Genomic DNA, 24,062 nt, shown 5'->3' with positions numbered 1-24,062 from the left:
GCTTCTGATACCTGTGCTCCAGAGACACGGCCATCAAGACAAAAGCACTGGTAACATCTAAAAAGATTTTATTTTCTGGGGAAAAAAAAGTTAAATATGATCATGAGAATAGGCATACTTTTAACTACATCAAAAAATAAGTTGTCATCAACATAACCTGTGAGGTCTCCACTCACAATGCTCAACAATAGGCGTTACCCAGCAAATAACTTGACAATAGTACAAAAAAATATTTCATTGTAAAAGATGAACAAAAACCTGAACACGTACTTGTATAGTAATATATCATTTATGCATTCGAAGGTGAAGTACGAGTTCATACTTCAGCAGTAAAAAAACAAGACGGTCTTCCAAACCCAGCTCAGTGCCAGAGCCCCCACCAGCACTGTACCCAGAAATGTTTGACCGCTTCAATTAGTCCTTGAACACACTGGGAATAAATCAAAAGGCCTATTAAAAAGCATTACAGGGGGCGGATAAGAGGCCACAGGGCTTCTACCGGGCCGTGTGCCGCTATAACCAAGCTAAAGCACCTCAACATAACAAAGTTAGAAACCGTAACATACCAAAGTTTATAAAAGTTTGGTGCTGGTACATCTCTTAAATGCACAAATCTTATGCTATGATGTTCCCATAGTTGCTATTTGTCTTGGATATTCAAAGTTGCAGGTGGGTATTTACAAAATACAACTGTTTAAGAAAAAAAACTGAGCTGAAAATTAAAATATTGTTCAACAGACACGAGGAAGAGGTCAGGAGACGTACAGTAGGATTTTTTTTCCCCAGGGAATTTAATAAGCAACGATCATAACCAGATTAAAACGTTTGTAAAATGTCCATCCTGTTTTTGTTTTCTTAAAAATGGCTCCACAAAAGAAGCAAAGAGCAACAAACACAAAGGCAAAAAAAAAATAACATGTTTTTTTTGTTTTTAGTAAGACCTACATACAATGAGCTTCAAATCATGACTATAAGGTATTTAGAACCTTCTAGGATGTCAGTGGCTTGTGTCTGTTTATTGGTGTACATGTGTGTGTTTTAAGAAAGGTCCACAATGTGTCCAGGAAAGCTTTAGAGTCAGAGGAGCGTGTACGCAGGGCTGGGGAGGTACGAGGAAGAGTCTGGCCCGATTCTCTACAGTCTGGATTTCATCTTCACTGGTTTCCTCTTTACCTGAAAGAGAAAGTTCAGAGTCAGAGTCGGAGCCTGGCTGTCACAGTGACCTAATTATCTGTGGCTGGTTGAAGATTCTTCTTTAAAACATGGTGGATTTCCTTAAAAGTAATTAACTGTTGCCGACTTCTGTCGAGACTGCTTTTACACACTTTACCCGTTTGGTGTAAAAGCTGTGAACCGAACCTTGGTGTTGACGAGTCTGGCGCGGTTCGTTTGGGGTGTGAAGGCAAACCAAACCAAAGCAGAAGGGTGATTTTAGCATGATTTAAAAAAAGCTACACTACTAATAAATCCTTCTGATGAACATCAAATCTGTTCAGGAAGTGGCTTATGATCGGTATGAGGCCATGTATATAACCTATTTATGCAAATCAAAAAGTCAAATTTTATCCGACTCCGTGTACATTGTCAGTTCATTAAGAAGTGTGCACACCCTCAGGAATACGCCCTGAATCATCGAGGCCCGATGTTCGCACTGGTCACCTGCGAGTGCTCTACCTGTTTATTAATAACATGGGGTCAATATGTTGTCTAATAATGCTTAGAATATGTTGTTTTCTTTTTGAGCTCCTTGTGACACAAAATAACATAATATACACATCAGAAATATGAATTTCCAATCAACGACGTATCTGTCAGTCTGTATAACTTCATGTTTTTACATTTTTATTTTAAGTCAGTGTGATATGTCCAGGCCAAATGAACTTAACTCCAGGTGTGAAAGCACCCTAAGATAAAGGAGAGACTTCAACAGCTCTGTAGCTATAGACTGCCTTTTTATAAACGAACAAATAACATGCATGGTTAGGTGAAGGTAGCCTACCCCTGATCCACACAGTCCTGTATAGCCCAGTAGCAGCATGAACTGTGTTTGGATACATCCCTGGACTAAACCAACTCACTGCCAGCACACAGTCGGGCTCTCCCTGCCTTCCAGAAGGAACTCCCCTCCTTGCAGGTTTTGTATCTCCCTGGGTATCTGTGTCTGACCAGGCTGCCCGGGTGCTCTGCCCCTGTGTGAGGGGGCCTCTCTCTGTGTCCTTCCTGCCACAGAGAGGGTCCTCTGGGCTGGACTCCAGCTCTATCTCGGTGTCTCCCTCGCTGCCCAGGAGAAGAGCCCCTGTCCCTACAGCTCTCCCTGTCTCCTCTCCAGGCTCCCACTTTCTCACTTTCTCACTCTCACTGCTCACATACAGCCATCTGAAGAGGAAAAAAGTAAATTTCCTATTTCGCCATTTATCTGCCAAAGCTACGATAAGCTAAGCTACTAAGGTTAATTCCATTTTAAGCCAATTTCTGTCGCACGTTTCCTCTTTCCTCAACTCCCTTCTCCACTCTCACCTCTGCAAGTCAATCTGTCTCTTCGTCCCTTCGTCGTTCTGCTGCTGCTGTTTCGACATCTTGATGTTGATCGACTCTGCTGACGGGTTGGAGTTGGGGTCGGCCGCCCTCTTCCTGCCCCTGCCCGCTGTGCCTCCGGTCGGTGCCGGCGCTACCTCTTTTTCGGCAGGAGCGGCTGCGGTGGATTTGGGCGGGCGACCACGCCGCTTAACGGGTGACGCCTCCGTCTCGTCGTCAGGGGTCACATTCTGACTTGGCTCCTCCTGAGAGACGGCGAGGACAGCTCGGTCAAGATAACGGCGCCTAACGCTGTAGTGTGCTTCTAGCGGACATACGGTTGTCCCCTGTACGCTTACCTTATTCCCCTCTTCATTCTTGATGACCGGGTTCTCGTTGTTTTCCTGCGCTCGGCTCTCTGATGACTCAGTGGCGGCATTGCTGTTACTACAAGACACGTTTAAAAAGTTGAGTAAAGCATTTTTCTTAGTGCGTGCGAGTGTGTGTGTGTTGCGTCTGTACCTGTTCTTGTTGATAGCCGAGGAGCTCAGTAGGGAGGAGTTGGTACTGGCTGTGTCTGAGCCTGTGGTAGTCTTGGTGAAGATCCTCCTCCCTGGTACCGTCAGAGGCTTGTTCACAGCTCCCAACACTGGGGCTGGTTTAGGCTGAGTAAAGAACGGGTAGAGTTAATGGTATTAGACTGGTGAGTATTTGATAGTTTATTTCTTTTTACACATGACATAATCATTCTGGATGTAATCTATCTATAGATTACACATTTCGACTCACCTTTGCTAATACATGTGTATCTTTGCCCTTCACTCTTTAAATTATTTCTACAAGGGCTGATGACTTAAGAATTTTACTACTGAGAATGCAAATATTAAAATACACATGTTTCTGAACTTGCAATAACTTTTTCCCTTCCAAAATAAACACAAAAGTGTTTACGTATTTCTGCATTCTGAACCTCAACACTGTGTTGAGCATTATTAACTGTTATGTGGAATACTGAGTGTTGATGACAGCATTTACCTTTCCAGACAGCAGCATTTGTCTCATCTCTGTCGACAGATACTCTTTATCATTCTTGAAGTCCTGTGAAAATAAATCACGCCAGAAAACTTTGATTAGTATTAAACTTCTACAGCACAAAGGTCATGACTGTCTTTAATCTGAAAAGAGTGTGCCTGTATGCACATTTAGTGGATAGAATTCATTCTTAAAGTTCCTCTGTACGATATTCAGAGCATTAATATAGCCTTAGCCATTGATGAATAAGTAGGGTTGATCAACATCATAGCTTATATGACGCTGATTAATCACCCTGAGTTCACTTAAAAAGTTGAAACCAGCCAAAACATGTCCTCTTGTGCACAGAGCACAACTGATCATGTAGTGGTGAAAAGAGTTACACATGATTCTGAGGACAGACAGGATGGACATCTGAAACGTGATGCATCATTCACAACATAAACAAAACTACCACTAAGTAAGTGGTAATTAGCCTGCAGCCCACTTGTCTGTGCGTTTAATAATTTGCTAGAATATTAATTTCACACAAATTTCAGATTTGTCAGCCATTTTCCTCGAATGCACATGCATGTAAGCTGTTGCGTGTACGTAACCAGCTATCAGCATAGTTATCAGTTATACATTTGGTTTTCTCTGCGGCATCCATGAATGTTGCATTACTGCCATCAGATATACAGATACAATCACTCTGCATTTATTTGTGCATTGTGTTTGACGGGTTAGGTGACTTGACATTTGTTTTGTGAATATTTGTCAGACTACTCTCGGCACTGTACTCATACACCGGTAACAACAGAGAACATTTGTCGGGACAACGTCTTCACAGTTAGCGTTTGGATAAACACTGTTAGCTCGATCGCCATGTTGAGAGCCATGTGGAGTCAATAGAGATGCTCTGAATTTTGTATCGAGCACCTTTAAGAAGAGTGTGAGAAATAAATTTATCCTCACTGAAAATTTCAAAGAGGAGAGGAAAAGTGTGTCTGATAGGTGTTTGTTTTCAAACGATTTTCCAATCCCAGAAGCATAAATACATCATCTACATGTGCGAGTGCGTGTGCTTTCTTGCCTTGTCCTGTACGATGAAGAACTTAGAGGGTAGGACGGGGTCTTTGGGAAAGTCCAGGTGACACGCAGTGCTCTTGTTGGCGATAACGAAGAGAGCGACATCACAGACAATATACAGCTTCTGTAACCAAGACAACATGAGACACAGTTAGGATTGTTTGATAATTGGGCGACTCGTCCAACAGAGTTCTAAAATATTCGGCTTTGCTTCTCGGCTTCTTGCCTTTCTACAAAGTCTGCCTTCCCATGAACATAAATGTCCCGTAATGATCTGACGGACACTGGCTTGTTTTTCTAAAGACAATTACTCCCAAACCTTCATGTTAATGAACAAATGAAAAAAGTTTTGTTTCAAGAGATGCTTGCGAGATAACACGCTTGTTGGATGAATTGTAATGATTTATTTTTTCTTTTAATTTTGAACATTTTAGAGTTGTGTGTGATTGGTTCTGCTGCTTTTGTTGTTGTTGTTGGGTAAGCGTGTAAACCTGTGTGTGTGCATACCTCGTTGGCTTTTGCATCATCAGGACACTGTGCATCCTTGGTCTGTTTGATGTTCTCCACCATCTTCCTTAGAAAAGCATGACTGTTGTTCTCATTCTTGGTCATCAGCACTTCCAGCATGAACCACAGACACCTACACACAGAAGCACAACAAACATCACCACTGATATCTAATTAGCATTAGAAGTCAAAAATAGACCTATTCTCAGCTGTATTCAGAGATAGTTTTCATCAGCACTCACTCTTTAATGTCTTTGAGCTGTTCATATTCATGTGGTTTTGTGAAGTCTGGGTCGTGGGCCAGCAAGTGGATCATATAGGGAACGACATACTCAGGAAGGAGGGAGACAAGTTTTTCTGTGGGAAGAGAAAAAAAAAATAACAAATGTTAATGTCTGTGACGGGGTTTTCATCTATCTGTTTTACAGCACTTTTTCAACATGCAAAATAGAAAGAAAAAAAATATTGGAAAATTACAACAACTCTAAATATTGCAATAAAAGTTGGTCTTTCGATAAAAAAAAAAAAATGCGACAGACTAATAATGAACAGACTTAATAAATGACAGAAAATAAAACCTATTCGCACCACAAAACAGCAAATTTCTTGAAATGCTGTTAAACTTTGTGCTAAATTTGGATGGCAACGTGGCTTATGTGACCTTTGAACTACTGTTCAATAAAGCACACAGTAAAAGACGTCATAGCTATGTCCAAAAAGACAACAGCAGCAGTGTGTAATCACAGAGCACATGGAAAAACGTCCATCGGTTGAACACTGACCCTGAGCGAGTGGGTTTTGTTTGATGTACTCCCTCCGGACAGAGATGTTTTTGAGGAGGCACTGTCGGGCGTGCGCGCGGCGCTCCTTCACCGGGTCCTTGGCACACAGGGCGAAGACGGCGAGGTACTCCAGGGGCAGCATCAGTTTGACGAGAGCCAGGTGCAACTTCTGAGCGAAGATCTGACGAACCTGGTAGCACTCGTCCTGTACGTCGGAGGGAACAGACTCAATTCACACAACTCGATAACACGAGAGACTAGAGTAGAATGATTGTGTAGATTGCCCTTTTCACACAGACATTCTGACTTGTCATTGTGGGGAAAAGTACTTTTGATAAGAATGTGTCCATTCTAAAACCAGGACGAAGCAAATCAGTGGAATTCAGCCATCAATAATTTGATCGTTTCTCCAACTGTCACATGCCAAAATGTCTTCTGTTAAAGAGGCCTAAAAAAAAAGTGATGTAAATGCTGATACTGACATTGATAACGAGGCCGCAGAGCTGAAACTGTTCGGGTGTGATGATGTCATGGTAGCAGGGCTCCTGGGCCAACTTCATGATGGCTCCACCTGCAGCCAGCCTCAGACGGGACATGTCTGACTTGCTGTGAGGAGGAAGAAATAACAAAAGTGGAAGAATGTTAGCAAAGACAAATCTATTTAATTTACCTCTGACTCTGTAATAAATTATTTCCCCCCCGCTACATCTTAATCCCTCTAACAGCTCTACTGTGACATTCGAGCCCCCAGTCACCTGATCTTCTTCTGCTCTGTGAGGTCGCCCTCACTGACCAGCATGGCTGACAGGAGGCGCAGAGTGGAGTTCGCCGACTTGGATTGGTTGTTCTTCATTCCTAGTAACCAGCGCACTAGCAGCTTGATGGCCTGCACCTGTGGGAACAGGAGTAGCACGGTTAATGAGGCAAAGTGAGGTCCCGGAATCTTTCAAACATATCTTTCTGTTTTTATTATAAAATATGAAATCTTTTGTTGTCAATGCAAGATTGTGCTCCACTGCAGTAAAAATGCTAAATCAAATTTGACAAGAAATGAAATGCCACAGAGGTGTTTGGCTCTTACCTTAGCTAGGACCTCAGGTGAAACTTCCTCATCCGTGGTCCACAGCTTCCCATTCTTGTTTCCCACCGACTGGAGACATAAAGGCACATCACAGTCACACTCTTTTCTAAACTGGGTTTATTTTTGCTGAAAGGTGTACTTCATAAAACAGGGTTCTGTGACATTGTTCTAAAACTGTGTGTAAAAAGTGAGAAACTGTTTGAGTACACAGCTTCATATCCACGCACCCGGTCGTTCATGAGCAAGTCCTTGACAATGAAGTTGGCCACTATGGACTTCATTGGCGAAGCAAACTGATCTGGGGCCAGCATGGAGATGTGGCCCAGGGACACGAGGGGAGTGATGAGCTGCTCTGGGACATCTGCGTTCAGACTACGTGACAGAGGCTGGGGGTGAGGGGACAAAAAAAAAGATCACATATGTGAAGGATAAACGGGAGACGAGAAGATGATAAACAATTCAAGCTAAAATAAACAAAACCAGACTAAACCATTGTCTATTTGTAAAACAACATGCATTACTGCAAATCAGTCAATTAGAAAAACCTACCTCAAAAATCTGTGCCAGCTGCACTTCCTTGTTGTTAAAGATGGCGTGGATGCAGTGGACGGCCTGCTTGGCCTGGTGAGGCGTTCCCCGCTTGGCTTTCTGATGCAGGACGGGAATCAGAGTCCTGATGGACCAGACAGACGTTAGGAAGATTTACTCAATGCAGATTATTTCTTTCATTCTCGGCAGATGTAGCGCAGTGTGGCTAACGGTGTGTGGATAATAAAAGTGTGGACCCTTCGCCTGTAGATTCTTAAAGCAACGGACTACTGTCTAATAACAATGTTGACCGTTTTAAATACGAAGGCATTTCTCTCTTACGATCTTATCTGTTGTAGCTCTGTCTCGATTTTCTGCCCCGTGTTTCTGAATATCTGGATGGCTGCCTCCGCCACTTTCTCGTCCTCCATCTTCAAACACTGCAGCAGAGACTCGTAGGTTTCTGCTGAGTGGAACGCTGTGGGGTGCGTGAACGATAAGACCTAGAAGGAAAGTAGAAATGATTTACTTTATGACATTTGTTGCAAAAAGTAACAATCCGGTAACAAACTGTAACAGTATGTTCACGTTAAAGCCCCTCTTTTACTACTAATGACCAATTTGTCAATGTTTTGTATTTTACAGTACGTCCATGTTATGTACCTTGAGGAGCTCCAGGCCAGAGCGGATGGCTGTATCAGGGGTAACGCCCTCCTCATCGTCGTCAGCTGTGCCCTCAATGGACTTGTTCAGCAGCTTCACCAGAGCACTAAGAGTAAAAAAATAGTAATCCATTCAAATAATCTAAATGTGATTAACATGACACACTGACGCACCTTTGAATATCTAAGGACAACATAATAGCAAGAATTAAACCGGCATAAATTGTTCCAATGCCTAACAAAATAAAAAAAACACATTTTTCCTCTTACCTCTAGTGCTATATATCAATCTAGATTGTTTTGGTGCGAGTTGCCTAGTTGTGGAGATATCAGCCGTAGAGATGTCTGCCTTCTCTCCAATATTATGGGACTATATGTCACTGGGCTTGTGGTGCTCAAAGCGCCAAAATAAATAGATTTGAAAACAGGATTGTCTCTTTCTAGAAATCACGACCCGGTTACTTAAGATAAGTGTAATGTGCAAAAATGCTCACAACAAGGTCTGTAGGTAAGCACTAGAAGTCAGTTCAGTATGTGTGTTTCTCTTTCTCTTATGGTGTTTTTCCATGAAGCAGAAGGGGTTAAACCCGTTCCCTGCCTGAGGCCCGCGGGTACATCTCACCACCACTAGGTGTCTCAGTGAATGAGAAAAGCCTGTTCATGGTGTTACACAATGACAGAGACCCAGAGAGTACATGGAGCTGATCACTGAGATAGGAAGTGCTGGTCTACATCTTTTTGTACACTGTACTTAAATCTAATCTGACCTCTTTCAATTTGAATCTAAATGTAGACTATTATTGAAAAAGTTGCTATATATTTGGTCTGTTGTAGAACTTAAAAAACATGACTCAAGCGCAGCACTTGATCTGGTGAACATGTCGGGACATTTTTCTGACCTGATGGCCTCAGAGTCGATGTGCACGGGGGCGATGCGCTCCAGCAGGAACTTTACCATCTCCAGGAATGGGTTGGTGGGCTGTTTGGGGAACGTCAACTTCCGGGTGATCTCCCTCTGCACACAGAACACCGTTAATACCAACATTCATTGATTCGTGCCAATATATCTGCATGCAAATTTACACCCAGGTTTGTATTACTAAATCTTGGACAACCTTTCTAAATGTACCTTTTTAACCCTGAATGTGTGCACATATTCCTTTAATACTTCATTTACTGTTGCTCGGGAGGTCTTTAATCATAATGTGATAACAGATTCACATTATGGAGGTAAAAACACTATAGAGGCAGCATGGTTTGCTCTGTTACGATAAACCAGGGATCACGTATTGATTAATGCCGTGCTTGGAGAAGCTTTCCCTTTTATGGCATGACATTTCCTTTTCCATTCTTTTTGAAGTGGTTGCACCTTGAAAATATAGAGAAGAAATTAACCATTTTCATTAACTACCACCGTGTCACAATGAACAAAAACAGTCTTCAGGGATATGAAGCTGCCTTGAGTGATTTGTGACTGCTACAGCAGAACTATGGACTCAAAAACAAACTCGCAGCACTGAGCCTTTTCCTTTTAAATAAAGACAGAACGAGACTACTGCCTGTCTGTCTGTGGGTGGGTGAGTGAGTGAGTGAGTGAGTGAGTATGTGCCAAATGTAGTATTCCTCTCACCACACAGATCTCCGCCTGTTTGCAGGAGCATGTCGGGCTGATGAGCATCTCCAGCTGGACTCGGAGCTTCTCGTCTTCGCCCAGAACCTGGTTGAACTTCTTCATGAAGTCCTGGGCCTTTCCAGCGTCTGGCAGATTCTCTGCAAACAAAAAGAAGGGTTTAACTTGCGATGTCGGTCAAGGTAAGCGGAATTGACCTCGACCATCTGGAAGATATGACAGATCGTGGGGATTGAAAGAGTACTGTGCACGTTTGTGTGGTTTCCAACTTACTGGCGATACTCATCAGCTTCCCAAACATGGCCGTGTTATTGGGCTCGGACTACCGGGGGGAAAGAGAGAGAAATGTCTTAGATATGTTTTGCAACAAAAGACACAGGGGAGATGGTCAGTTCTGTATGTAAATGTGTTTCAACATACCACTGGCAGCTTGTGGAGGTCAAGCAGCTCTTTGACAAGGCTTCTGAGCATGTTCTGACACTTCCACATCTCATTCAGGGCCCTGGAAGCAAAGAATGCACCAAGAGAGGAGAAACGGGTGAGATGTGACAGAAGCACAGGGGGGCAATATATCAAGTCCTTGTGATGAGTACATGTTGTACTATCAGTGTTTGTAGATGCTGGTTTGCTTGACATCGTGCAGTTTTGAATTTTTTTCTAAAGAAGTGTGTTTATAGCAAGCATGCATTAAAAATAAGATACAGGTCAGTATTCATGTGTTGGAGGAGATACTGCAGGTTTTACTGACTTGACAGCGTTTGTGTCCAGGCAGGCATACAGGTAGTACAGACACTTCATCTTCTCCTCCGTGTCAAGACTGTGAGGGACCATGTACTGAGCGAAGATCTTCTCCACTAATAACCTGAAGAGAGAAGGGGAGAGTTTTTCCGTGAATTATGTGAAAACAAGAACAATGGAAAGGAAAATAAATTCACTGCACTAATAAACTTGAACGCAGTACTCCAGATGTGAACTTATAACATCTTAACATTTAGGCGGCTTCTCAAGGCAACCTCCACTTAAGTAATGTTGCAAAGGCTTGAAACGTCCAAAACGGCTGTGCTGTTCTTACATTAAACTACATGTCAGTGTGTATAAGCTCACTTGTCGTCAATGCTGTTCTGATAGTAGATGTGTAGCAGTTTGTCTTTGATCCAGCTGATCTTCAGGGCGGACTCCTTCCCAGCCTCGTGGTGCAGACAGTACTTCTTAAAAAGCTGAGCGAGGCCCATCATGGCCTCTTTACGCACACGCCACTATAGAGGGAGGGAAAACAGATCGGGGAGAAAAGGTTTAAATGCAGATGAGAAAAGTACATTTTACAGTTTAAAGTATGAAAAAAAAAAAAAAAAAAACCTCAGTCACAAGCAAATAAAAACTTTGACAATGTGAACATTAATGTGGGTGAGATTTCTCCAAAGTCCATGACGTTGATAAACAGACTGAGGGAACATAATACTTAAGCTGCTATAACAATTTCAATGACAGAAAGAGCTTACATTTGAAAGCCAAATCGATGTATCCACCTGCTTCTACAACTACCCAAAATGACATTTGATTCCGACACGGCTATGAAAACATCTGCACCACTCGAGTGCGCACATTAGTCTCACCCTCTTGTCTAAGGTCCTCTCTCGTACAAAGCCCAACAGCTGGTCATTGACCAAGTTGAGGTCCTTCTTCCCGGCGTTGATGATGGTGACGATGACATCGTGGCGGATGGCTTCCTCTGGGTCGTGCGAACGCACCTTCAAATACTCTAAATAAGGAGAAAGACACGTTAACACACGTTTGTGTCAAAGAGTAATGTGATGAAAAGGACTGAATTGAGAGGGGAGAGAAGATCGGGAAACACAAACACACCTGTCAGGTCTCTGGCCAGGTCTGGGTGGTTCATGAGGCAGTGACTGGCAAACTTTACACACTCTAGCCTGACGGGAACATGGATGTCATTGAACCTGGAGAAAAAAAACATCAGTTCTGAGTAATGAAATCACTGGAATTATGCATCATACTTTGAAAGAGCAGGTGAACCAGCTGGTGACTGACTGAGGCAATAGACTCCAGTGGGAGAACCAAAGCTTGAAAAAATATAACAAGGGGTTCAGTTTAAAGCTCTCTGTGTGTGTGTGTGTGTGTGTGTGTGTGTGTGTGTGTGTGTGTGTGTGTGTGTGTGTGTGTGTGTGTGTGTGTGTGTGGTGTTGACATAACTCACCGTCCTAAGAAGCACTGCCACAGCGGTCTGTTCTGTGAAGCCAGCTCTGAGTCTTTGGCCCCAAACAACTTAGCTAGCAACCGAACAACAGCCAGACGCTCCTCGCCATCATTGCTCTGCCAACAGAAGAACACGTGTAAACAAATGCAAGTTGCCTTTTTGTTTTTTTCAAACTTATATTTATTTTACTCTTGTCCGGCTCACTTTCCTAATGCAAACAAAACAGTGACACAAACTGTCAACCAATCAGGGAAGGACAGGTCATGACTGATAAGAACCAATCAAGAAGCGAACGTGGGTGACTGAGTTAAATGTCAATTGGGATTGTCTAGAGTCTCAGCTAAAGGATGGAGGGCTGCTACATGTTCTGCGTCGTATGTTTTACCAAGATAACACACATGACGATGGGCATTATGCTACACTATACAAGGAACTAATACATCCGTGACCCGAGGTGAGACGTATGCTTATCATTCTGACTGTGTGTGTTTGTTGTGTTTACCTTGAGTTTGAATTCCAGCTGTGGCATGACAGAGGTAAGCAGCATAGGGTCGATGGCAAACAGTTCCTGGATGAGGTCAAAGACGTGCTCCGACAGGTCGCTGACCGATGACTTGCCCATCACTAAAACCTGATTGAAGAACTGAGGAAGGGAAAAAGAAAAAATATTTAATCCAAAAATATGTGCTGCAGATACAGACAGCAGTTTACGTAGACAATCTGAGGATGAGAGGGAGAAAAGCATTCATTCGTTAAGTGAGTCTGCTGCTCACGTTTGCGATGCACGTCTCGATGGTCTGGACGGTCCTCTTCAGCAGAGTCTTGGCAAGATCGTACGCTTGCTTGTTCAAATTCTGTTCCAAGGAAAGTTGAACACTGATTAGTTGAACTGACTGTAAGGCTTCAGGCTTGTCCAATATGTCAGCTGACAGTTATTGAGATAATATGAGAGACTCACTGTTGTCAATTTTTAATAGATCTTAATAAAAAAATGTCTTTAATAATCATAGTTTACAGTCCTCTTGTGGTGAGCACAGCTAAGAATATTTTTTTTTTTATTATTAGAAAGCAAAATACAAAAATGCAAAGAAACCACAGAGCTAAAAAATAACAGTTTAACCAATGTGTTTGTGCTGCAAATTCAACTTTTATAATCAGATTTAAATCCAGATTTTTGTCTGTTTTTCATTTATTTAAGAATCAAAATAAATATATATATATATTATATAAATAAAATAAAATACAAATGAAAACACAGTCACAATTATATCTAGAGCTCTCTCTGAATCATACATAACCAATACAAATAAATGACATCACAACTAGCTATTACATATGAATGCGTTTGCGTGTGTCCCACCTTGTGTGCGGGGATGAGGTTAATGAGGATGGTATCCAGCAGCTCCTGTGTGACTCCGTCACCCTCCATGATGATGGAGCTCATCAGGTCTATCATGTGCATCTGCACCTTCTGATTATGGCTGTTACTGTGGAGGAAGAGATGAACAAGAGAAGTTGAAACCATAATAAATAAATGAGTGAATGGGTGATTACTCATTGTAATCCCCTCTACACCTGGTAATAAAATGGTTTCAAGTGACAACTGGGAATATATCCATCAGTCAGCAAGTTTCAAGGTAAAAAACATGTTAGAAAGTTGATGGAATTCATCCAGATGTCTGACAGATTCAGGGGCTACCGGTGAGACTGAATAAGAAAAAGGTCTGATAAACAGTGATATTAGGAATTATATAGCAAAACAAATATATGTGAAGGGCCTTACTTGATGACAGAGAAGAGTGTTTTGAAAAGCTGGATGAAGATCTCATTGCAGTCCTCCAGTTCAAAGCATATGTTGTACGACTTCACCCACGCCAGGTTCTAGAGAAACACATATAGACACGTTAGTCCTTCATCAGCAGTTTGCTCAACTGTCCTGTGAACCGCAGTTAACAAAACACACAAGTTTAGCCCCTCGTGGTTTCTACATCAGCGTCTTACCTCCAGCAGGTAGAAGTATCTGTTGAACTGAGGGCTCTTAGTGTCTTCCAGTCCCTTGAGCTGTCTGGTGATGAACAGGAAAATGTCCTGGAGACGAGACGGGAAAACACTTGACAATGCGTTTGAGTTCATTGTTTTTTTCATGTTAGTTTTAGTGACTGCTCAAAAAAAGAAATTAAGTTTCCCGGCAAGCTCTCAAAAACACCAGAATGGATGAGAAACGACGGCAGCCCATCATCCAACGCCAGCAGGAGGCCTGGCCAAAAAGGAACCAAACCACAAACTCTATGACTCGTACTAGCTAAGGCATGGCATCCATGTGTCACTCAAAGCAGCCATGCCCGTAATTATAAACAAAAAGTTTGCGTCGCGTTACTCGCAGGTGTTTACTTGCGAGCTCATTTGTGTTTATTCGCGCCAGACTCACTGGAAAGGGGGAGTGGCTTATCTCCATGGAAGCCATTATCAACTAAGCCATTTATTTCCTCCATCAACCATGAAAGAAATGAACACTATTTCTGCTTAGTACTTGTTGTGGAAGTCCCAGATATCCCAGGAAACTAAACACCTTCTTGTCTGGGTTCATAACATCATCTGGAGGAGCTCCGTGGATTTTATCGAGCTGTATTCACTGTGTCTAGCAAGTCACACGTCGGCTGTTTTTTACTACAGCTGTATGAAGCTAAACAACACATTTTGCTGCGATTTAATTGCAATAAACGGACAAAAAGCCAAAATAACTACACAAGGATGCAGATTTGTAAAAAGTTTGAATTCATGTTTTGTTAGTTCTCTCCACAAGACGACAAGCAAATCACTTTTAAAATACTTGTTTTCCCAATGGAGCTTGGATCGATCGGTGATATTTTATGCTCACATTGTAGCGGCTCCATCAACACTCAAAATAATGTCATCTAGACGTAAATACAGCAGTGTTGTTTTCATTGTTTGTACCATATGGTTTATATACATACATTTATACACAGTTTCGTCCGGTCTCTACTAATATGAGGCATTGTAGAGCGTCAGTGACGACAGACGGAGCATCTCAACACTGATAGGATTTTGCGTCACCCAAATTTCAACTTGCGCGAATTTTGTGTTTTCAGCCTCAGAGGTTGACGCTTGGTTCAGACCGACTTTCTACAATAAGACCTGTTAACACCTTTTTCATGGGATTGCCAAAACATGAGCTTGAATGAGTTGAACACTATTGACTTAAGGGAGGCAGTTAGGACTTTCCCCAGACATTAAGTTAATATTTATAACGTTATTTTCTAATGTTGTAGAATGGCCTTTTATTTTATTTCCCTAATTTTCATGTTAGTTAGTAACTGCATAAAATCTGCAGACAGCTGTCATTCCAACTGGTTGTAAACCGCAAAACTGAAAAGCTTGGATTGCTTTTGGAGACTACTCCCTTGAGGAGGGTGCTTAGTCACTTGCGAGAGGATTTCATACGGTTATCCAGGGTTAGTCCCGAACCTTGAGTTTGTCGTGGGAGGTGTAGGGGGCCTCTGGGGCATAGATCCTGAAGATGTCAGCCAGGCAGCAGGCCACCAGTAGCCTGACGTCTTTGTTGGGGTTCCTGAGGAAGAACTCTGAGGCGAGGTGGAGCGCCAGGCCGAGATACTGCTGCTTCTCCTCCTCAGAGTCTTGGTCCATGTCCATGTAGGTCTTCACCACCATCTGTGAGACAGAGCGACACGAGAGGAGGATGAGAGGAGAAAAAACAGTTCCGCATTAACAAAATATAGCCTCCATCACAGCTCAGTTTCATGGTTCCCTGTAGTGCTTTGTGTAGTGTTATCTAGCGCAATATCATATCCATGGAGTGAAGTATCTACACGACAACATGCACGTAGGGCACACAGTGGCAGCTACAGCACACAGTACAGCCACATATCATGAAGTTCTTCAGTGTCAGTGAAGAGGACAGATAGCTCACAATTAGTAACACCTGAAAGTCATTAAGCCAATGCAGAAGTGTCTTAAACCGGCATCCTCTCTAATGACCATCAGGGAGCGACTCTTCTGGTTATATAGAAGTCAATGAGAAGACGGCTCTACTTCTCTCTTGATTTATTCCCTCAGTAAACATTGTAAACATGAGTTTATGGTCTCAATCTCTAGTTTCAAGTCTTCTTCAAGACAGCATGATGTTCATTTAGTAAATTATGGTCCATTTAGAGTCAAATAGACAATAAAGAGGAGTATGCTTTAGGGTGGGGCTACTTTGTGATTGACATGTCTCCAGATTTGTATACGCCATCTTTACGTCAATCCTCCGCAGTCCAAACCCAGTCACTTCCGCTCACTGAATGAAAAAAATCCAAGATGGCGACGGCCAGCTCAAGGCTTCAAAACGGTAGTCCACAATGCAGTGTGTGACATAACGGTGACTACGTCCACTTCTTATACACAGTCTATGGTCAGACTCAAATAATGCTGACTGTCATTAAATTTAAGTAATTAAGTAACTTTATTTATATAGCATTTTAGCACAGAAAGCAATGCTAGCTTGAGATGTGATTTTAACATGGTGGCCACAGCCAGTGTTGCATATCACATGATTCCTGCTGGCCCATAAAGACTTTTCCCCATACACAATCATTAACAGTTGCAAAAAGGATATATACCCATGGTTTAAACAGCACACAACAGGTTGTTTTTGACAGTGATGTACCAAGAACAAGCGAGGAAGGAATCTCAAGGAAGTTGGGCACAAATTGTAAGGACTGGCATGTCGAGAGGCTGAAGCAATTATCCAGTGCAGCTTATAATCTGTCTCAGTTACAAGTCACTTGGCCTGTCAGAGCTTGTTTGCTGGAAACAGCTGCATTTAGTTTCACGTGAGGGTTGAGATGAGAGCAGTGAGCAGTATTTGTGCGACCAGACAACCCAAAAACAAAGAGCTAAATGAGCCTAAAGCAAAGTAGAGCTTCAGAGCGCACGTGACCCTTTATTATTTTAAGCGTTACTGAATTCAATGAGGAGTTTGAGGTAATCAAACTCCTAAGTACCTAGAGGGACAATGAAACATAAAAAAACAAATTCCCCTTGCATATCTCAGATCCTAAATACATGTATTCTTGTTGAAAATGTGCTTATTGTGGTACAGGAAATATCCATTAATATCTTAATTAAGAAGTGTTCTGGGTTAACCGTGAACACTACCGTCTCAAAAGATGAATGCACCAATCTTATGCGTTCTTATGGAGAGGCACCAGGACACCATGCTATAAACTATCACTTCCTCCACAAGAGTGATAGAGTGAGCGTGTTATATGAGAGAGAGGCAAAGCAGCTCACTATACAGTCAGGCAGGGTGGGGGATGGGCCAACAGCTCCAGCAGACTGCAGAGCACCACGATATCTCTCTCACACACACACACACACACACACACACACACACACACACACACACACACACACACACACACACACACACACACACACACACACACACACACACACACACACACACACACACACACACACACACGTGAAGGCTCTCTACAGAGACAAGTGTGTGGGCCGGTTGAGCTGTGCAGTATGCGTGCTCCTCTACACTTTAAATGTATTGTTGTTTATTTGGGCAGAATCTTTGTGTGTGAAAATGTATGTGACACATTTTCTAATGGCTGCTGTGCTGTTTCTGCTAAATGTTTAACTGAAACAAAGCCACAATTTGACCCCTTTATTTCATGCAAACAGCTCTGATAACATCCAACAAACCGAAATCAGACAACCATTTCCTTCCCACAGGGAGTCAAAAACGTCCCTTGTGACGCCCTTCATATCGTTCAAAACCGGTTAGCCGGGGTGTCGAACCCGTTGGCTGTGTTTATACAGACATTAGCACTTCATAAAAATAATGTAAAAAATATCCAGGACTAGGTCTCCCATTAATTTCAATGTGCCCAGCACTGTGGAACCACATAGTGTAGTCTGGTCAACAAAGTAGAGTCTGGCTGAGTGATGTCATCCGTCAAAGCAGTTCGTTAGCAAATCCAATACGTGCAAGCACACATTCCTGGTACATTACTCCTGTTTACCCGGTGATCAACGCCACAGCGGGTAAAATTGTTGTCATTTCTTCCTCACTGTGTGTACGGCTGTGCAGAGTTTTGGTTCAAGGTAGACCTTAAAACTCCCTGATCCGTTACTCAAACTGGCTTTTATTGTATTTCACTGACTTACTGTTACCTAAAGCAACACACTCCAACAACACAGACTCTTCCTTTTTATGGGCTACAGCCACGCTACAATGTTTCCATTTTAAAACACTTCTCTTTTGCTACGTTTGCACCTAGTGTCCACACTGCTCCGGAGTTTCAAAACCCCCAAAAACGAAGGGCTTTGAAAACACTACCGATGACGTGTTAGTTTGAAAACTCCGGGATTGACTCGTAGTGTGGACGAGAAAACTGACCGGCCGCCTTTAATAAACGATGAGGTAGACACCCACTGCTGCTTGATTGGGTCTGAGCAGACAGGACGTGTCCTTCCCTGATTCTTCACACCGCCGTAAGAAAAACAAACAGCCATAATTATCGATGGACTACCAGGTTAATTCAACATGGATACCAGATTACAGGCATTGCCAACCTTGTTGTCTACACTAGCAGCTGTTGTGCAGTAACATCTGCATTTAATAATTCTTCTACCACAACCTCTGGACATATTTTGCAAGATTCATCTTGTTTCTTTAATCATACAAAAACAAAAGAGTAATAACTGAAGTCGTGGTTGTACAGGGAGTTACATGGGGCATTATTTCTTGGCCGGGTGCAGTCACTTCCAGGAGTCTCCACCGGTTGCCTAGCAACCTCACGGTGATGGCAAGACTCCAAACGGCTGCTGTCTGTAGCTTCATATTTACATACAGACATGAGGGTGCCATCAATCCTCTCTAACTCTCAGCAAGAGCAAAGGGATTTCTAAAATGCTGAACTATTCCTTAAGGAATGCTTTTCACCTCTGAGAAATAAATGAGCTTTGAAACAATCGTCTCTACCAATGAGGAGGATCAAGCAGATGTTGTGTGACGATTCTTAATCCCTTCCTGTTTCTGTACCCAGTGCTTTTCTTCTTCTTGATACATCAAAGTGTACGTGACCAGTCGGTGCTGGTGGAAATACGTAGCCACTGGGTAGGCTTAGTTAGCTTTGACCTTTCAAAACTGTCAACACCTTTATTTGGCCTAATTCATCAGCAATGTGAGCTCTGATGACAATTGTTAAAACCTGAAAAAACTTCAGCGTTAAATTATTTGCATTTAGGGAGTGAATGACAAATTTACTCACTATACTTCTATCATGACCCAAAAAAACTATTTCATTACAATACAAGCAATTCAACCAAATTCTGTATATTTAGTCATATATGGTATATCTTATCATCCTTATCCACTACATTAATAAGTCCTTTTATTCATGAAAATGTTTAGAGGAACTTCGATAAATTATTGTTAAAAAGTGCAGAAAGTTGAACACTTTTCAGCCCACACAGCTAATGTTCAGGTGCACAATCGCCATAGTTTCCCTAAAGTGGTGAGAATCTTTGGGAATCTTTTGGTGTCATGATTCGATTCTATATTCAAGACTGATTCTCCATCAACTAAATAGAAAGAGGGGAGCTATAATCCGAATCTTACTCCAGTGAAATGTAATGTCCGGGGCTTTTCAAATTAAACCGATTGTGGACAGGTTTTTTTTCTTCACCCCACCACAGCTGGCTGAAGTTTGCTCGTGCTTGATTTCGGTGCTCTGCTTTGCCAACATTAGTCTCTACTCATCTACTAGCAAAATACTTCACGTTCCAAAGTTATTTATTACGTGAGTAAATCCAAAATGTGCCGAAAGACTTGCCTTTTTATGAACTAAAAGATATCTCTAGTGTTTGAGTGTGTGTGTGTGTGTGTGTGTGTGTGTGTGTACACTGCAAGCCGTGGGTGGATCCCCGAAGCAACATATATATACACAGGATATATTTACATTCAAAAGAAAGAGTGAACTTTTACTTTCTGTAAAAACAAAATAAAATATGGGTATGCTACAAAATGTTGAAATACCTATTCCTCATTTATTTAGTCCTCAAGGCCTCGCTAACACAGAGTCAGCTTGTTGGCTAATTCTAAGTTCTGCAGTCGCTAAATTAATACAACTATGCTTAACAGGATAGACAAGACAAAAATAACATTGAGTCCCAGTCAAACCTGAAGTTCAATAAAACAACTCCTACTAAACGTAATGCAGACAATCCAAGCACAACACGTCAGGCCAGAGTGAGACAATTGAAATAAAGGATAGATTTTAGAAAACAGACCGTAGGGACATACAGTACTAAATTCAAGCTTATAATTACACAGAAAACAAAGCTGTGTTATATTAACTGGGATATATATTCTGGTAAATACTTCTGCAACATTCAGATAAAGGACTTATTTGCAGGTTGTGTTGCATACTGATTGACAAAGCTCAATAATAAGGACTGTCTTCTAGTTTAGCGCCACATCGGGCTAGTAAATTTAGCAACTCACTTGACTGATTGCACAAGTGGTAAAAAAAAATATTTTTCGGAGCGGATAATGGAAGTAGCTAAGGAGGGAGCCATCTCGCTTCCTTCTCATCTCTGTTGAGAGTTGCACATGTGCAGCTCCCACTGTGCACATTCAATTATCCAGGAAACAGGAGCTTAGTTGGATGGTATTAGAGGATATGGGCGAAACTCCAGATTAATTTACTTAAAGATTAAAAATAACAATTAACTTTGTTATTTGGTAACCACTAACAATTTAGATAGGGGCAAATGAAAATTTACTTCAGGCAACTAGGTATCTGTCTGGGGAAAACAACTAAAAACACTAACGTTTAACCCTGTATGAGTATTAATGAGTGTTAATTTGTATGGGGACACTAAATGAGAACTGTGACCTGGTGCAATATGAACTCCCTCCTTTTAGTCCAAACTACAGAATGACTTCTTATGATAGTGGTTGACTGTAGATGAACATGACTGAGTAACAGGAACATCAACCTTATAAAATAAACTGCCAACTGGCTAATTTCTCTGCTGGCAGTACAACACAAATCTTAACTCTCTCCCATCAATTCGCGAAATGCGCATGATATTAGTGTCAGCCGTTCCAACTCTCAGCAGTATACAGCAGAGGTTAAATGGATCTGTAAACAGATGTCTTGCACAGTCAACATTTTGCCATTCAGCACAGTTGTCCTGCTTGCCAAGGCCAGGGGTTGTTGTGCTTTACGGTCTTAATGCTACTCTATAAACAGTTCTAGGATGTCAGGAAACCATTTCAGAATTACTGGAGTAAACAATCTAATGTCATTAAGAAGAGTCACAAGATCCCTAGTAAACATAGGTGCCAACTTTGAATCTGACGGTTTAAAGTTTAGGGGAAGGGGACGGGTGGATATCAGGATGCCATTTGAGATGGTTTAACACCCATGTTTTAAGTTTCTACAATCAAAAATTTCATAACAAATGTATCAAATGACAACGTGAAAAAAAGTGACGACGTGAAAGGAGTCACTCGTTGCATTTACCTACAAATATTTATCAACTAAATCGGCGGCTCCTCTTATTGTACAGAGCATAGAAGCAAGTTTAGGCTCATCGTTTAGCTGTCGCAACCTTACTACTGCGGTTAACTCTCACCGCTCTCATAGTATCGTTTTTGGCTGCAGTGGGCAGCGTTGATTAGTGAGAAAGCTCTAAAAACCCACAGCACACCACTTGCACAGCAACCGCTCATAGACACACGTAGCAACTCGCTGGTGAACATAGTGGAGCATTTAGCAGCTAAAGCCAAAGTCAGACATTTTCCTCCTGAGTCGGTAGAGACCAGAAACGGAGCGAAAAGTGAAAAAAATTAAGTAAATGAATGTTGGATTTAAATTCACCAGGCCAGAAACTCAACTCTGAATGATAAGGTTGTTCTGTAACTGATGGAAATAAGGGACTGTTAACAAGTCCTGCATATCAACTTAAAAATGTCACAACTGGTATCAGCTACACCCAGGTATCCCAAAAATGAGTATGATAAATGTAAATAAAACTATTTATTCAATGAATTCGTCTTCTTTTTTTAAAAAGAAATGCAAACATGAGTCCCTGTTTTGTGTCCCATATAAGTAAAAATATCTTCAGTGTGTAATATTTGCTTTTATTGTGTTGACATTTTGGAATCATCCCATTTTTTGAGTCTTAATGAACTGCTAAACTTCGAGACCTAAATACTTCTGAAAAATAATATCACCTGTATCATGTCGCACTCAAGTTAAAAACATCTAATACTCTGGTATTTCATGTCGATGAGCGTTATTTGTTTACAGTCTGAGATCTCAACAAGTCTACCATAAGAGAAGGAGGGCCTCTTGTAACTTAGTCCAACATACAGTCGTATACAAAGTTATAAGGGTTATGGCATTTTGCCAGGGGCTGGACGCTGATAAATTACAGGTTAACGCTAGTGCTTGCAAAAAAAAAAATTCCGACAGCAAGAAACCCCATCAACATACCTTCAACCGTTTGACCATTTCATCGTTGCTGATTTTGTCCGTAATCTCCTTCACTCCGGGAGGATAGGTGATCTTGCCGTCCCCCGCCGGTTTCTGCTGTTGCGGGAACTCCATGCTTGTTGATGTGGTTAGGGTCCACACGGTCTTCTACTGGCCTCTATGGGTCAGAAAACAAAAGTTCAACACAACCATGCTACCGCACTTCCCAAAACCTCGTTTTAAGCACCATTGCCATTTACCAACAATCAATTGTACCCGCTAAAATTGACAACACCGTACCTGTATATTTAACAATATTCTAGTCCAGACAACTTTTCAGACAGAAAGCCAATATTAAACCAACAGTGTACATATTGTTAGCTTGCATGCTAAATTACCCCTGCTAAATATAAGCTCCATATTTTCCGTAAATGTCTCATCAAACATGGTATCGCTAGAGAAACAAGCTCAACTGTTCTTCCGGTAACCTTACAGCTATTTAAACAGCTATGGATTTGGAAAAACACTTAAAAACAGCACGAAAGCACCCGGCGTATGCCTACTGTCATACAGGTTATCAAATTAGCTAGCTAGCTAGTTGCAGTGCAAACATCATTGGCAAGCGGCTAGCATTTTGCGGGAAGGAAGTAATGCTAGCAGCGAGCGGCTAATACACGTTAGCTGTGCTAGCTAACTGGTTAGCCTACTTTGCTAGCTTATAGGCCGCAAACTACTGAGGTACCCATCACATCTCCAGCTATAGACAACCACAGAGGAAGTGAAGTATCCTATCATCTCTGCCTAAAATAGCCATGCTCGTGGTCAGTTCCAGTGGTTTACAACAAATGCAACTACTTTGTGAAGTTTAAAAATCAAGCTATTTTACTTGTTACTGTCTTTTTTCAACTTCGACGCATCGCTCCGTACTGCCGCTAGTTTACAGGCGAAGAAGGGCTGCTACCGTCGCCCTCCTCTCTCACCACCAACTTGCCCCCACAGATGATTTTTAACACCCTAACAAATGCAAAATGAATCTATTTTCAAATATACAACTACGACTGAAACAGTAGAATATTTGCCAAGCGTTTCCTCGTTTGTATTTACCTCTCAAGTGGGCCGTTTTAATTCATTAGTCTGACACAGGTTGGGTTTAGTTTTCGGCACAAAGCTCTCTGTCCGTTCAGCTCAGTCAGTGCTGTCTGTGTGAAGGCTGGGTGCACAGCGCCTCCCTCGGTCTCACATGAGTACTGCAGCACCAAATACATGGCGGGAGTCACAAACGAACAGCTCTCACACTCGAATCACTTCACCCCATTGTGGGGTTTTATCTTTAAAATATCTCCCGTGTCAACAGTTTTGTTTGAACTACATTTATGACTGTGTTTTTATATGAATTCACAAATGCATGATACCATGTTCCTGTTGTGTGTGTTATTCCTTCTTATCTTTGTTATTACCACTGCTACTACTGCTAGTAGTACATGACTAAATACGTGTGGTAGTAATACATTCAGCAC

General features: G+C 41.9%; 1 protein-coding gene across 2 annotated transcripts; it reads right to left on the bottom strand.

The window, feature by feature from the left end:
- Window positions 1–51: 51 nt before the first annotated feature.
- On the bottom strand, window positions 52–23,740 carry pds5a (PDS5 cohesin associated factor A). Of its 2 annotated transcripts, none has more exons than XM_068705453.1 (33): window positions 23,650–23,740; window positions 22,567–22,723; window positions 15,506–15,709; window positions 14,021–14,107; window positions 13,803–13,900; window positions 13,380–13,506; window positions 12,793–12,873; window positions 12,522–12,662; window positions 12,020–12,135; window positions 11,668–11,762; window positions 11,418–11,563; window positions 10,909–11,060; window positions 10,553–10,666; window positions 10,225–10,306; window positions 10,078–10,126; window positions 9,805–9,944; window positions 9,074–9,189; window positions 8,176–8,281; window positions 7,855–8,015; window positions 7,534–7,657; window positions 7,212–7,370; window positions 6,985–7,053; window positions 6,659–6,795; window positions 6,386–6,509; window positions 5,904–6,108; window positions 5,364–5,478; window positions 5,122–5,254; window positions 4,619–4,738; window positions 3,550–3,612; window positions 3,037–3,179; window positions 2,874–2,961; window positions 2,518–2,780; window positions 52–1,173 (listed from the first exon to the last, which is right to left on the bottom strand). In XM_068705453.1, the coding sequence occupies exons 2-33, from the start codon at window positions 22,678–22,680 to the stop codon at window positions 1,170–1,172; spliced, it is 3,876 nt and encodes a 1,291-aa protein (XP_068561554.1). In that variant the 5' UTR covers window positions 22,681–22,723; window positions 23,650–23,740; the 3' UTR covers window positions 52–1,169. The 2 variants fall into 2 exon arrangements, with proteins under 2 accessions (XP_068561554.1, XP_068561553.1); XM_068705452.1 differs by lacking the exon at window positions 52–1,173 and adding an exon at window positions 1,838–2,376.
- Window positions 23,741–24,062: the final 322 nt, after the last annotated feature.

The sequence above is a fragment of the Cebidichthys violaceus genome, unplaced genomic scaffold (genome assembly GCF_023349555.1).
Source record: "Cebidichthys violaceus isolate CVI_PGR_0920_01 unplaced genomic scaffold, fCebVio1.0.p SCAF_119, whole genome shotgun sequence".
NCBI lineage: Eukaryota > Metazoa > Chordata > Actinopteri > Perciformes > Stichaeidae > Cebidichthys > Cebidichthys violaceus.
This window is presented reverse-complemented; position numbering and strand designations above follow the sequence as displayed.

Excerpts from the sequence above, each read along its gene's own strand:
- pds5a (XM_068705452.1), bottom strand. The coding sequence starts at position 22,680 with ATGGAGTTCCCGCAACAGCAGAAACCGGCGGGGGACGGCAAGATCACC. Across the intron at positions 14,108-15,505 it reads CCTCCCACGACAAACTCAAG|GACATTTTCCTGTTCATCAC; the intron begins GTTCGGGACTAA and ends TCTCGTCTCCAG. Across the intron at positions 6,510-6,658 it reads ACAGAGCAGAAGAAGATCAG|CAAGTCAGACATGTCCCGTC; the intron begins GTGACTGGGGGC and ends TCCTCCTCACAG.